Source organism: Perissodus microlepis, chromosome 10 (genome assembly GCF_051167445.1).
Source record: "Perissodus microlepis isolate ML-2025 ecotype Zambia chromosome 10, ASM5116744v1, whole genome shotgun sequence".
NCBI classification, from domain to species: Eukaryota; Metazoa; Chordata; class Actinopteri; order Cichliformes; family Cichlidae; genus Perissodus; species Perissodus microlepis.
This window is the reverse complement of record NC_140470.1, coordinates 22206860-22222033: the sequence shown is the minus strand read 5'-3', so window position 1 is coordinate 22222033 and position 15174 is coordinate 22206860. Positions and strand designations below refer to the sequence as shown.

General features: G+C 38.4%; 2 protein-coding genes across 3 annotated transcripts in view; one reads left to right on the top strand and one right to left on the bottom strand.

The window, feature by feature from the left end:
- The window catches only part of stk10 (serine/threonine kinase 10), a 38177-nt gene extending 30272 nt beyond the window's left edge, over positions 1 to 7905 (top strand). Inside the window, exons 11-20 of the mRNA XM_084940683.1 lie at positions 1317 to 1441; positions 2209 to 2332; positions 3492 to 3671; positions 3897 to 3989; positions 4477 to 4606; positions 4741 to 4865; positions 4986 to 5174; positions 5256 to 5381; positions 5525 to 5638; positions 6162 to 7905. Of these exons, the coding sequence (XP_084796809.1) occupies positions 1317 to 1441; positions 2209 to 2332; positions 3492 to 3671; positions 3897 to 3989; positions 4477 to 4606; positions 4741 to 4865; positions 4986 to 5174; positions 5256 to 5381; positions 5525 to 5638; positions 6162 to 6302 (1347 nt within the window). The 3' untranslated portion in view covers positions 6303 to 7905. The remainder of the gene's footprint in view (positions 1 to 1316; positions 1442 to 2208; positions 2333 to 3491; positions 3672 to 3896; positions 3990 to 4476; positions 4607 to 4740; positions 4866 to 4985; positions 5175 to 5255; positions 5382 to 5524; positions 5639 to 6161) is intronic.
- A 1050-nt stretch (positions 7906 to 8955) lies between these two features.
- The window catches only part of sh3pxd2b (SH3 and PX domains 2B), a 34157-nt gene continuing 27938 nt past the window's right edge, over positions 8956 to 15174 (bottom strand). Inside the window, exons 9-14 of one of the 2 annotated variants that reach the window (XM_084940684.1) lie at positions 14826 to 14909; positions 13315 to 13432; positions 12869 to 13077; positions 12530 to 12576; positions 12298 to 12423; positions 8956 to 12204 (exon numbers count right to left, since the gene is read on the bottom strand). In XM_084940684.1, the coding sequence (XP_084796810.1) occupies positions 10681 to 12204; positions 12298 to 12423; positions 12530 to 12576; positions 12869 to 13077; positions 13315 to 13432; positions 14826 to 14909 (2108 nt within the window). In that variant the 3' untranslated portion in view covers positions 8956 to 10680. The remainder of the gene's footprint in view (positions 12205 to 12297; positions 12424 to 12529; positions 12577 to 12868; positions 13078 to 13314; positions 13433 to 14825; positions 14910 to 15174) is intronic. The other variant, XM_084940685.1, reaches the window with a different exon arrangement.

The following is a 15174-nucleotide window of genomic DNA, read 5'->3' as shown; positions in this document are numbered from 1 at the left end:
TAAAATAATTCCGATTTACTTTGTAATAAAATCATTCTTTTTTTTAAATTTCAAGGCAGATCTGTATCATTCTCTCAAGAGGAAGAGTTGAGATAACTTCTTATTCACTGTGTAACAGTGAAAGCAAAACTGTCATTAGCTTTTTGTTTTAGTTTTGTATTCATTTTTATTTGAATTGAAGCACAAATAACTTTGAGAGTATTGGGATTTTCTCTTACTGTCTTCATACCTTCTGTCTTGCGTTCACGCTCTCTTTAGTTCTCTGGTCTCATCTCCTCTTTATTATATATGCACTATTTATACACCAGGAAGTGACGACATTCAGAACTTCCCAGTGTTTGCTGAGTAAACCCTGTCATATCATTTTGCAAATATTGTCCCTGGAGGATGACTTGGACAGGGGACAAAGAAGGCGTAACTTCTCAGTTACACATGCTCCAGTTAACCGTGACAGTTTTGCATTGCAATTACAATACGCTATGGCTCATGCACTGACTGAAAGGAAATGTATGTTTACATCATCGCACATTGTTTGGTTGAACTGCCTGATTTGTGCTTTTTGAGCTAGAGCAAACTTGAAACCTTTGTTGGCTAAGAAAAAGGTCATCTGCTCTGTGGGCGAATGTCTAGAAATGTCCTTTCAGACAATGTGAAGATCCACAAGTCTGGATAAAGAAGGCCTTTAACCAGTATTCTTGTTGAAGAAGGTTGAGAAGTCAAGTCACATGTTGCCATATTTGGTATACGATGTTGTTACTACCTCCATGGCGCTCTCCATTATGCTAACAGATCAGCATCTTGCTTCTTGTTACAGTAGAACCTGCCTTACAGGATATTAATGCCATGTAAACATACACACTGTCATACATACTTACTCAGCCTCTCCTTTAACAGATAAAGACTACGCTACAGATAAACCTTGACACATTTGAAATATTTGAAGTTAATTCGTAGGAATTTGCATGAAAATAGTTTCTGTGAGTGATCTGAAGATTTGGGGGGGGGGGGGCGATATTGGGGTGTTTGTAGTTCCTTACAGTCACAGTACACAAGAATCACAAAACAACTCTGACTAAATTATATTATGGTTGATATAAGCACAGAGATTTTACAAGTAAAGTTGCAAATTGTTTTTCACACACAAAAAGAAAACCTGTCTATTGCTAGAGTCTAATTATGCTATGGAAGTGAAAGAATCTGGTAGTACTGACCTTTTAACTACTAAAAAAAACAGCATTTTAAACTCAAAGTATATGAAAAAAGGTTAAATTCTGAGTTTAAAACCAGGCTTTTCTGTGTTTTTGTCTACCTATAAGAACTTTTCAGATAAGACTCTGAGGCGGACCAGAAAGTTTGTTGTTGACGGTGTGGAGGTGAGTGTGACCACCTCCAAGATCATCAGTGACGATGAGAAGAAGGATGAGGAGATGAGATTCCTCAGGTATGTGGGTGATCTTATTATTCCCTGGTAGCTAAGCCATTTTTCATTCGCTCTAAATGAGAGGCATGGACTCTTGTGTTCTCAGGACACAGTGAACACTGGATTGGGACTTATTTATTTATTTTTGTTTTATGTTTTAGTTCTTACTATTTAAGTCATCCTGCTCTTTGGGACTTTAGTCCCTTGAGATTAGAACTGTTATTGGAAAAAGTCTAATTTGGTCTCTGGTCTGAGAGGAAAATTTAATTTCTGAAATTACTTATTCGTTAAGTCAAAGATCAGGTGATCTGTATTTGGCATTTGAAACAACTGATTTCTGTACTTCCTTTGAAGCATAGTGAGTTCCTGTGTTTTACTCCTGCCATCTAGTGGTGGGACTATGATATTGCACCTGTGGCTGCAGTAATGTTACGATATCATTCTTAGTTTAAATTTGGTGAAAATAATCTTCAGAAACTCGTGGCTCAACAAAAATTGCATTTTCTTTTGCTTCCATTGGGTTTGCACCATTCAGAGTATTGTTAGTGGTCTGCCAGCATAAACATTGTTTTTATTATAAAGTAAGCTCAATTTATTCTACTCTCTTATTCATTACTTTTCTGCTGCCATGGCCTGATCTAACCTGTGATAAAGTTCTAACCTGTAATTTAAGCACTTGTGTTATTTTGCTACCAGTTATAGTAGATCTTACCTGACATAGTTTCATTTATTTTAGGTGTCCTTAGCTACATACATACATACATACATTTGTTTTGTTTTTTTTGTAGGCGGCAGGAGCTGCGCGAGCTCCGTCTGTTGCAGAAGGAAGAGCAGCGAGCCCTGGCTGCTCTGAATGCCAAACTGGAAACACAAAGGGAACAAATACAAAGACGTTTTGACCAGGAGATGAATGTGAGTCACATTACTCTAACAGCTTTAACAACAGCATTTTTGTCTTTAGCTAAAACTTAGTCAGACAGTCGTTGCATTAATTCTATGGTCGTATGTATTTTTGTCACGCTTAAATGTTTCAGGTCATCAAACAAATTTAAATAGTAGACAAATATACCATATGAAAGCACAAAATGAAGTTTATAAATGAAGGTGTTTTATTATTAAGGGGGAAAAATGCAAACCTACATGGCCCTGTGTGGGGGGGAAAAAGTGATTGTTTACTAAACCTAATAACTGTTGAGCCACCCTTAGCGGCAACAACAAAAATCAAGCATTTCCAATAACTAGCAGTGAGTCTTTTACAGCACTGTGGAGTAATCACCATTGCAGAATTGTTGTAATTTTGCCACATTGCGGTTTTTGAGCATGAACCTCCTTTTAAAGGTCGTGCCACAGCATCTCAATCGGATTCAGGCCAGAAATTTGACAAGACCACACCAAAGTCTTCAAGAAAAACAAGCTTTTTGTTTTTCCTAAGCCATTCAGAAGTGGACTTGCTGGTGTGTTTTGGATCATTGTTTTGCTGCAGGAGTGTGCTTCAGTTTGAGGTCACAAACAGATGGCCACACATGCTCCTTCAGGATGTTTTGGTAGACGGCAGAATTCATTCTGGTTCTGTTTACCACAGCAAGTCTTCCAAGTCCTGAGGCAGCAAAACGGCCCCAGGCCGTCACACTATAATCATATTTCACTGTTGGTAGGATGTAAAATGCTTTGTTGGTTTTATGCCAGATGTAATGGAACTCAAACCTTTTGTCTTGTCACTCCAGAGTATTTTCCAAAAAATGTGGTTAATCACAGTTAATCCATCATTTAAGAAGGTCAAAGGGCAATTACTTTCTTACTTTTTCATACAGGACCAGGCAGGTTTGGATAACTTTTCTCCCTTAATAAATGAATGAAATCCTTTAAAAACTGCATTTTGTATTTACTTGGCTTATCTTTATCTAATATTAAAATTGGTTTGACAATCTGAAACATGTAAGTGTGGCAAATATGCAAAACACTCTGAAATCAGGATGGTTTCAGTTGCAATAAACTTTTGAACTAGAAACTTTTTCCTTGTTTGCCGTCAGCTAAAATTATAATGTGCATATCTCCTGTTGGTGTGTCCTAGACCAAGAAGAAGCACTCTGATACAGAGCTGGAGAATCTGGAGAGGAACCAGAAGCAGGCAATTGAGAAAATGGAGGAAGAACACAAAGTTAAACTGAAAGAAGAAACCAGGCGTATCAAAGCAGAACAGGAACGAGACTATCACAAATTCCTGGACCAAGTAAAACTAAAGAAAAAGGAGGTAAAGTGTGTGTGTGCACCTAAGCAAAATAACCAGTAATCAGTTCACACATTCTTGCGTTTATTTAAGCCTACTTGATTGACAATAGGACATAAAGAAAGGGTGCAAGTCAAAGGAAGCTTTCAGTGCTCAGCCTCAACGACTGCACAGCTGTGTTGATTTTTGTATATCTTTCTGAAGTTCTGATGTCTGAGGTTTAATTACTGAAGTGTATTTTCTTTTTAGGTAAAACAATCTGTTGATAAGCTGCCCAGAAGTCAGCGTAAAGAAACCTTAAAACAGAAGATGAATTCCTTCCAAGAAATGAAGATGTCAGAGGTATGATGCTAGGTCATTTGTGCCATTTTGATGCATAATTACAGCTCAGTTAAAACAAATTTATTTTTTTTAAACTCTTAAATTTAGTATTATTTTTCAGTCTATATTGCTTTGGTGGTGCAAGTTGCTCAGTTTTGGAAATATTTACAATTGTGACGTGATCATAAAAATATGTTGAATGCACTGGAGAAAGCTCCTTTTTCAGAAACAATGAACCTGGTTAAATGGCTGCTATATCTAAGAACTATTATTTTGCTATCAAACTATTTACCAACTTTATCACTGCAAATAGAAGTATACATCTACCAGGAAAGAGACTAGATGTAAACACTGATGGCATGCTTCTCAGTTGAGTTATGTTGGTTGCAGGCTTCTGGTACTTGGCATGTGTAGATTGTTTGAAGGGAAACGGCACCTGCATGAAACTGCTGATTTTTGTCTGATTATTCACCCACTCCTCAATTTCTCCTCCTTGTCCTTTGTTTAGGAAGAGAAATTCTTTGTAGCTCAGAAAAACTATCTGCACATCACACTGAGGAATATTATTTCCAACAACAAGAGAGAGATTGCAGACCTGGAGAGGGATTGCCTTAACAAGAAGCAAAGCCTAATCAGAGGTACAACATCTGTAAACCAAACAGAATCACAGTAAAAATTTCAGCTTTATTTGTTTTCTTCATTTTGTTTTATCCCATCCTTGCTGTAGTTACCATTTGATTTCATTCAGTGTCAACTTTTTAAATTTGATTAGAGCGTGAAAATACGATGTGGGACATGGAGCAGAAGAACCTTTATGAGAAACATCAGTTGGTGAAGCAGCAGATGAAAGATCAGTACTTCCTCCAGAGGCATCAGCTTCTCAAAAAGCATGAGAAGGTACACTAGTGGATATCATCTTGCCACAATAAGTTTGCACACACAACTTGGTAACACCTAAATCATGATTACATGACAAAATCAAGTTAACGAATTCTGTGTTGTTGTTTTTTCCTGCAGGAAAAGGAACAGATGCAGAGCTACAATCAACGAATGGTTGAGATCCTGAAAACTAAGCAGCAGCTGGAGAAGAGCCGACTGCCTAAGATTCAGCGCAGTGAGTCAAAGACTCGAATGACCATGTTCAAAAAGAGCCTTCGCATTAACTCATCGGGCAGTGCTGCAGAGGACAAGGAGAGGATCAAACTGGTGAGACAGAGGGGCTTTCTTACTCCATATTCACACATTCAGTTAACTACTTATTAACTTGCTCCATGCGTGGCTCTCCAGTTTTCTCAGCAGGAGGAGAAGCGGCAGAAGGCGGAGAGGCTGCATCAGCAGCAGAAGCACGAGAACCAGATGAGGGAGATGACTGGTCAGTGTGAAAGCAATATCAGAGAGCTGCTGCAGCTACAGGTGAATGAGGGCAAATTTAATAAAACATTTTTATTACAAATCTATTTGTATTTTTTTTTTTTTTTTTTTTCAAGAATATAGAGGACACTTAATGAACATACTAACTAGCCCACATTGCTTAACAAGCACATTTTATGCTGCAGAATGAAAAATGTCACCTGTTGATTGAGAATGAGACTCAGAGGCTCAAAATGTTGGATGAGCAACACAACTATATGATGAAGGACTGGAGGGAACAACTGAAGCCCAAAAAGAAGGTATGTTGTCTCCACTCACAATGTCTTACATAAAAAAATGTATTGGAGTCTATTTTGTGGCTCAGATACCCCCCAAATACTACCATCATAGTAATTTCTATATTTTTAAGAGCAGGCTTACTGGGAATTTTCATCAAAAACACACTGAAATGTGCTCTGTGTGAATTGAGATAAAGATGCCCCCTTTTTCTTACTAAAGTTACTAAAATAAATTGTAAAACATTTATGGTTACGGTATTTTTGATAGGGTGTTTTGGGAGTGTTTTCATTCTGAGCTCCACTTTTCTGGTTCCAGGCTCATTCTTAAAACATATTTTGCTGTAGCCATGCAATTCAATAAGCAAAGTAGTAGTTAAGTACTTAAATGTACAAGACACAATGTAATAACCGCTTTCCCAATCATATAACAGGAACGTTGATATATCAAATAATTCATAATTTTAGTGCTCTTTGTTTTCTACTTTGTTCACATTGCAAAAGTTTACATCTTTGCGAGGTAAACTTGTGCATTTTACATTCCCAGGCCCTTGAAGATGAGCTGAATGCCAGGAAAAGGGAGCAGGAGACTTTCTTCAGGATGAGTGAGAGTTCCGACTGTCCAAACCCCAGTTCTCCCAACAGAGTCTCCAAGTTTATGCCGTATCAAGACGAGACTACCACATGAGAACAGATGCTGTGACATTACACAATATTATCTTCTGCCCACTAACGTATACACACCCACTGGTACCATTGCCTGCTGGCCTTTTTTTTTTTTTTATCTCTTGCTTTACTAGTAATGGCAGAATACTGATCCTTCCATTAGGTTTCTTTATTGTTTTAGTAAATATTTATGTTTTTATTCATGTTCTGATGTGCGTCATTAGACACCCTGACATAATATCTACTCCCATACAGTGTTTGCTTTCTTTTTCTTTTCAAGCATGCTTCAGATTTCTCAATAATGTGATACAAAGGCCATTTATTGGGGTGAGCTGAAGATACCAAATTATCTGTTTTAATGATTAAATATTCAGAAAAACCACCGTGTGATTAGGCAACAGGTTTTTTTGTTTTTTTCCAAAGCACCCAGCCAGAGATAATTTTTTCCACGGCAACAAGGAATGCTATAAATATTAACGACCTAGTAAATGAGTACTTGCTTACCTTAATTTTTCAAGGTTCTTTCAAATAAGACCAAAAACTCCTCTAGAAATGTATTGATTTACTGAATCTTTTTTTTTTTTTTTTTTTTTTTTAATTTCCTGTTCTCTGTGCCTTACTTTGCCTTTGCTGCCAAAGTTTGCCTTTATTTATTTTTACTCAAAGAACATTATACAGCTTACCCCTATATAGTTTTGATTTACTTTGTCTTTTAATCATGGTATGAAGGATGTGATGATTTTGTATCTTTTTTTTAAATGAGGGATAAGGCTGAATGCAATGTATATTTGAATTTGATGGTTTCTTTTAAGATTTCGTTGTTAACTAATAAGGGAACTCAAGTTTTGTTTTTTGTTTTTTTTCAGTATTGCTCAGTTATTTTTTTCTGTTGTATCATTACTGTAGAAATCAGTCACACTGGATGGGAACTGACAAAGCCAGAGCTGTTTGCTTTTTTTTTTTTCCCAGGATGTTATAGAGGGGAGTTAAATTTGAATTGTTATGCAACATGCAGTAAATGCTAACCAATGTGCAATATTATATGTTTTTGCTAAGCTTACAGAGGTTTATTTTTCTTAAACTTTGCCTTCCTTTGCACTGAGAGCGAAAATAACATGAAGAGCTTAAACCCAAAAATATATATGTTAACTTTTTTTGGGAGGTGAATAAAAGCCTTTGGTTAAGAGTGATTTAACCATTTTATAATTTTTAGGTATTCAATAGCAATAATTTAGGTTTTTACACAATAGTTCTTCATATCATTTTAAGGGGGTGCAACAATTCAGTCTGCTGTAAGATGCCTCTGTTTAATCTTCTACTTAAAGCAAGTTTGCAGCTCAAAATCATGATTTCTTGAGTGAGGAGCGGTTTTATTGGAGCAGTTTGCATCAGCTAACTGCAGTTGGCCTGCAGATTTACACTGAATCAGGTCCACAATCAGGTACAGCTTAATCTCTCTTATATCAGAAGTATTTACATTTACAATTCTTTTCTAACTGTTTACTGGCTCTGTATCTCTGACTCTCTGCCTTAGTTTACATAACATTTTTTGTGTGGAGGGACTGTATGAATAAAATTTTTTCAGAAGGAACCACTGTTGTAAATAAATGCAGATTTTATAATTGCTGGATTGTTGTGGAGATTCTTTGTAACATGATACCACCTGTTCTACTGGTAAACACATCAAGACTGTCAGCTGATATCATTTTTTTTTTTTTTTTTTTTTTTAAAAACAGTTGGTTAAAAAAGATTTATGGGATTAAAAATCCAGTGTCAACTCCTCTATATATATATATATAAACACACACACACACACACACAAGGAAAGGTTATTAAAAAGAACAAAGTATCGTGGAGAACGCAGGGGTGTTACTATATACAGGATGTTTTTATGTAACTTATACTAGATAGTATAGCAAATTCAGTCATTCATTGTAGCAGTGCTAAAGCTGGAGGAACTGTGAAGCGAGAACATTCCAGTCTGTTACACACACCACGCACTTCATTGGATACAAATGTTCAATTGCTAGTAAATCCAAATGTTTAATTAGCCAATCACATGGTAGCATATAATCTCCCATGCAACCATCTCTAGCGTTTACAGAGTGGACAGAGGACAATATCCAGTGAGCGGCAGTACTCTGGGAGAAAATGCCTAGCTGATGCCAGAGGTGAGAGAATGGCCAGACTCCTTTGAGCTGATAGGAGAGCAACAGTAGCTCAGACATGTAACCTTGAAACAAATGGGTTACTGCAGCAGAAGAGCACACCAGCTGAGAACAGAAAACTGAGGCTACAATTCACACAGATTTAGAAGATTGAAGGAACATTGTCTGCCGCTCTCAATTATGCTGCAAAACTTGGTGTAAACACCACAAAATCATGGATCCATACTGTCTGACACAGTGGTGAGGGTTTCTTGAACAGGAAAATCCCTCGACAATCACCAGATCTCAAATCAGTAGATGGCATTTTGAGATGGGAGATTCACATCACAGATGTGTAGCTGACAAATCTGAAGTATCACTGATGTTACCATGTCGACACGGATCAAAATCTCAGAAATGTTTCCAATACCTTGTTGAATTTGTGCAACGAAGAATTTAAGCAGTTTTGAAAGAGCTACAACCCAAATAAATCAAACTCTAAACACTGAGTGGAAGCAGTGGGGCATGTGAAGTGAAAAATCACAAAACTTTTATTGACTTAAAGCAAAAGCAGATACACTGTAATGAAAACACATAGCAAAAAAGTAAACAGTTTACAATACTGAAATAACCCCATCCACCTATACACTTGCCTTGCATTGTACTGTACTACTGTACTTCTCTGTCCTTTCCCACAATTTCACTTAAGAATTTTTTTTTTAAAGTTAACATACTTTGGTATGATTGGAAGATGGTATAACATTATAGCAACTACAAGCAGAACAGAATTAGTGTTATACAGCTTGCAGCCTTGTCTAATTATCTCCATAACTATGAACAGATTTTATTTTTTTAGTGTCAGACAATTGGTACTTTGTAAACACTTGAGATATGGACCAATTGTTAGATTACCAGCCAGTTGTTTCCCCAAACCTTTCCTTAATTACCCAATAAGTGAGCAAATCCTATTATCAACCAAATCAACAACCAAATACCTTCTTGAAACTTTCCTCTTCTAACCCTTTGATCAGCACAGAGGGGGATAAAATAGATGGAACATCAAAAAAAGTGACAATAGTTAAGATATGACTCATTTCTGTACAATAAAAAATAATTTGTTTCACCGACCATGCTTGAGACCAGTCAAGCGTCAATGTAAAACATTATTCTTATACAACGGTCATACTTTGTTATCTGAGCACCACACTTCGGTTACGAACAGATTGTACATTTACAATACTGTAAATCATTGCACAAATGACTGTAGGTATTCAATTGCTATGTCAGATAGGCAGATGTGCTCTGCCGTTCACATTTTGCAAATCCCACTGATGGGTCTGAGAACAGTTATGTTAAAATACTTTGATATATAGACCCTTCTTGCCTTCTCAGTTTGGATAATATAGCCTCTTTGCTACAGTGAGGATAACAAAAAAAAGAAAGCAGTCTGAAAATGGCTTATAAAACTAAATGCACCGTGGCATTCTCCCCTTTCTTTCAGTGTGTGCAAACCTTAAACTTCAGCTGAAATGACTGAAAGTGCACATCTGTTACAATTCGTTGCAACATTAATTATGCAGTCAGAATAAAAGCAATACAATACGGAAACGCTAATATGCACGTCTCCAAGGTAACAAACAGCACTGGGCAAAGAGATAACCAACTATTAGCACTTGAAAGTTCAGATGTAGTCAATGAACTCCCCAAGTCAGTTAATTTAAACGTCTACTCTGTACTCTTGCGATGTATAATGCGATTCTTGATTTTATAGTAAAATGACTCCAAGACTCCAACAAGGACTATGTCTACCATTGCATACCGTTTAATAAGCGCTGAAGCACTTCGCATATAATATTGAGGCACCATATATTAAAAGGCAAGGGTGTAGATACATTTACTGCTTCTTCTAGTTTCTAGCCCGAGAAATGGCGAGACTGACACGGTGACTAACATACGGCAGCAAAGGCAAGATACTTTTTTTTTAACCTAAGATTTCATATATAGTTGACATAAAACAAAAAAAGTAAACATTACAAAACCCAACAAGGTCATGTGTTATTGCTGGTTCAGTTGGTAGGTAAAATATTTGTATAAAAATGAAACAAAACAAAATGTGTCAATAAAAAAAATGTACCTATAAATTAAAAAAACAAAAAACAGGCTAAGTAGCAAGAAATTAGTGAGATCTTGTTCATTTAGATCATTAAGTTACTTATATGTTCATATGGCGATGTGTGCGAGCACATTTACTTCCTAAGGTTTCTTGCTCAGGTAATTCGAGGGGATCCAGCTCTCGACTTCTTCTCCTACGTTTTTACAGAACCACCAGCCACTGCTGTTTTTTTCCAGAACCTCAAACACTGTGCCCACCTTGAAGCTGGATGTTTGGTCATCCCCTTCAAAGTCTGCCACAGCAAGATACAGCTCATCCTTGCTGGCCTCCTTGAGTAAAGGTGGAAGCCTATCCTTGGGTGGCCCAGGCTTCAGCTGGGGCTTTGGAGGAATTGGGACTTTATTCACCTTGGGCTCTTCCTTCTCTTTGCTTGCTGGTGCCTGAAACCCTTTGGGTTTTGGGGGAGGTGGTCTGCTGAGCTGTGGTGGTCCAGCCTTGGGAACGTCCTGGGTTTCTTTAAGAGTTGGTGGAGATTTAAGTTCAGTTGGACTTGATGGATCAGTTTTCTTTGGAGGGGGTGGTCTTTTTGGAACCGTGGCCGGCGGTCTCTGAGGGGGTTCCTTGTGGGGAGGCACTGCTGGTTTTGCAAGAGGCGATGAGCTCTCCTGGGCATGACCATTGATGTGTTTTGGTGGAAGTTTTGGCTCATTAGAATACTTACCGTTATTCAGAGGTGGGATGCTCACTGGAGGAGAGCTAGGGGGTGAACTTGTGTGGGAACTATTTATTGCTGGCGAGGCGTCATTCTGATGGTTCACCTCTGTTGAGCTAGCATCTGCCGGCTTAGATGGTCTCAACTTGCTTCTCAAGTTGGTGATGTCTACTTTGTTCTCCCCTGGGGGATCTGGCTTGGCAGCTGTAACGGGTTTAGGTCGGACCACTGGCTTTGCCTTCATAAACACAGCTGGGCCTGGTGCCTCGGTTTTCTCCTCCTGTGATTCTGGCTTGGGTTTTGGTGGCTGTTTAGGTACAGGTTTCAGATTAAACTTCTTCACCTCTTTGGCAGAGATCTTGTGGCCACATTCAAGACCCATCTCATTTCGAAGGTGAAGCGCTTTGCTCTTTTCATCTTTCTTGGTCTCTGGGGGTTTGTCTGATTTGAAGGGGGGAGGTTTAGGTGTAACCAGTGGCATGATGACCCCAGGAGCTGGGGGTTTTGGAGGCAAAGGTTTGGAGTTATCTGACCTCGATTTCTCTGCTACCTCCAATTCAAAGCTCTTATTAATAGACTCTCTTCGAGGCGGCAGAGCAGGTTTCTCCTCAGCGGGAGGTGCAGTTGGGGCTGGGGGCAAAGGCCCAGAGAAAGAGGGCCCCTTGCTGGCATTGGACTTCCAATCTCTGAGCTTGGGGCGCGTAGAGGACTCAGAGGCTGCATTTGGCTCATCTGGTAAAGGCTTGGACCAGTTGTCATCTGTACCTGAAACATTCGAACAACCACCATCCTCCAGCCTCAGCTTCTCCATCTCATTGGGCAACGGGGCGAGGAAATTGGGTCGCAAGGCATTGCTGGTCTTCTTGTACTTGTCAATAAAAGTGGCAGGTGCCCAGCCTTCTTTGTCATCGATCTGGATGTACCACCAACCACTTGCATTCTTTTCAATCACCTAGAATTTATCAATGTAGTTTAAACCAAATGTTAGTGAAAAACCATTTTTCTTAATTCAGAGGAGCAAAACTTTAGGCTGTGTCTAACCCACCTCAACTTTAACTCCAGCTTGGAAGCTGATACCATCAGGGATGGTGGTCTGAAAGTCTGCTATGGTGTAGAACTCTTCCTCAACTTGGGGAGGGACGGGTGGCTTGGGTAAGTTTGTACCACGTGGCTGTGGGATGTGAGAGGCACACATAAAGGTTGCACTGGTGAAAACCTTATTTATTTATTATGCCACTGAAAGCTATTTTCAGAATCACCACTGGGTATATTCTTACAATGGTGAGATCTCTGCGTGGAGGAGGTCTGTGTCTTGATCCCACTTCTGCAAAAAACAAAACAAAAATCACACTAGTAGCTCGCAACCCAACTGAAAACTAGCAATATGTGTTCTGGGAAATTGTTACACGTCTCCATTCAGGTTTTCTCCACTGGCACAATAATTATTTTGACTGTCATTAGGTAAAACTGTATTATTTGGCACATTGTTGCTTTGCCAGAAAAAAGGTTTTAGTCACTTGTGTGCAAGCTTATCTTTGCAAAGCTTTTGCATGCTTTGGTTGCTTTAATATTTTAAAACTAAATCTCAGAGGCACTGCTTTGTTAAATTCACTTACTGCTTTTGTTGTTATCAGAGAAAACCGAGAGCCTGTTTTCCTTCTGGCTATTCTCTCGGTTTTCTCTAGCGGTGTTGTTTTGCTGGATTTGTTTAGAAAGCCCATCTAGGTCATTTGTACTGGCATGAGGAGGAGCGCCTGCTGACTGCTTCTGCGTGTCAGCCTTCTTCAGGTAGGATGCTGGGGCCCAGCCCTCGCGGCCTTGGTACCTAAATGGAGGAGAGATGGACAGTTAGTGGCTGATATATAATGAACATAAAGCTGGAGGAAAACAAAAAAATTCTGAGTGGACCTTCCTGCAGTCTGTACAGTAACATGCATTAGCATTTTCATTCCTATTACCACCATTATCAACAATGTACTAAGAAGTATTTGAACATTTTGCACTGTATAACAAAAATGTGGCTGTTGTGTCTGTGTATTATAACTATATACAGCACCATTACCTGATCTTCCACCAGCCTTCCAAGTTCTTCTGAATAACCTCAACAATCATGCCTTTCTCCAGGTCGATCTCATCCTGGTCTCTGGCCGAGTATGGGTAAATCACTGAATACTTCTCTTCTGAATGTGGAAAAAGGAAATATTGTTACGTGTATCAGAACACGTTATCAGTTCACAGTTAGGGTGCCACAAATAAACGCATAATGTAGGCTGGGTATGTATAGCACATAATGACACACTTAAACTACAATGGCCTAAAGTATTTATCCTCAGAGAGCTGATTCTGGTTATCTGGGCGTAGCATTTTCAGTGGGAGAAACATTTTGTCACTTAACCAAGTGACTGAAAAAGAGTCAACTGTCTGGGATTTCCTTTACCTGGATTTACTATCTGTTTTTTTTTTTTTTTTTTTTTTTTTTAACTTTTCTCAATGTGAAACTGAATCAAAGATGACAGTAAAAGTTACAGCAAAAAAAAAAAAAATTCAAGTAATAATGCAACCAGTCTAAAATAAAATAAAGCGTTCAAAAGGATTTAATAGGGGTGAATGCCATCTTTGTTATTCCCACTCGCCTCTAATGGCAGTACTGGCAGTCGACATAGGTTAATGGGTGTGATCTCCAAGTAAAAGTGTGTTGCCAGTGACACACTGCCAACAAAGCTGAAAGTGGAGCTTGTTGTGCCACTGCTAACGACTGGCACAACAGGCTCTAGCTTCACATATTTACGCAGAAGCAAGCACTGGGTGGTTGGATGTTGAGCTGCCTTTTGAAACCAACTTTTTCCTCAACAGACTTTAAATAAAACCTTCTCTTTTTAAGACTGAACACATAAGGAAATGAGGAACTTTACTTCTGACCAAAACTTCAAAAACACCAGACAAAGACTATCATCCTTTTTTTCCCCACAAAGTTGGCGAAGATTCTTGTTAGGGCAAAAACCACAGGAACTTCTTTCTGATTAACAGAAACTGCTCAGCAATTTAATATTAAGATTTTTAATATGAGATACGGTGGTTGCTATAGGCACACATTAGTTTTACCTGTTATAACTTATCTAGTGAGGCAAGGCTTGAGCAACATCTTGTGGAGTGAAAATGTAAGACACAAAAACGCACACACAGGACAAACTTGTTACAACATCAAACAAAGCCTTGTCTATTGTCAGCATCATTTCTACTACTATTACATACTACACACAGTGAACAATCACGTGTTTATTAATGCCGGTTAAATTGTTCTAGTCATTTATTTGATATATAAATAAATATATATTTTTTATCATATATATTATTTATAACAAATACATTTATACACAAATATGCAGTTCACTTTGCATGCGAGGATTTATTTACATGCTGAGGTCACTCATGCAACATTTCTTCATGCACACACGGACAAACATGCACACAGTTTTATATGCGTGTGTGTACACACACACACACACACACACACACACACACACACACACACACATATTCGTTATAGGGGGAAAAGAAAGGCGTGCGCTCCACCTTGCCCAAAGCCTGTGCTGAATAGATCCCCTAAAGTTCTGCGACGACCCATATGCCTTGGCAGTGACCAGAATCTCCGTGGCACTGACATCCCAGCACAGTAATTGGGGCAAAATAGGAAGTGAACATTACAAATGCAATCTGGAGGATATTTTCATCCTAAAACACTTTCGGTATTGATGGATCTACGGGGAAATAATTGGTATTTTTATTTACTTGAACTGACAAAATAGTTCCTTCATCTAATGGTTAATAGGGATCTCTGGGGTGTTTTAAACATTTTCTTATTAATGTGGCATTTTTAATTGAATGCAGATTAGCATAATGCAGTTTGTTGATTTTATATTGC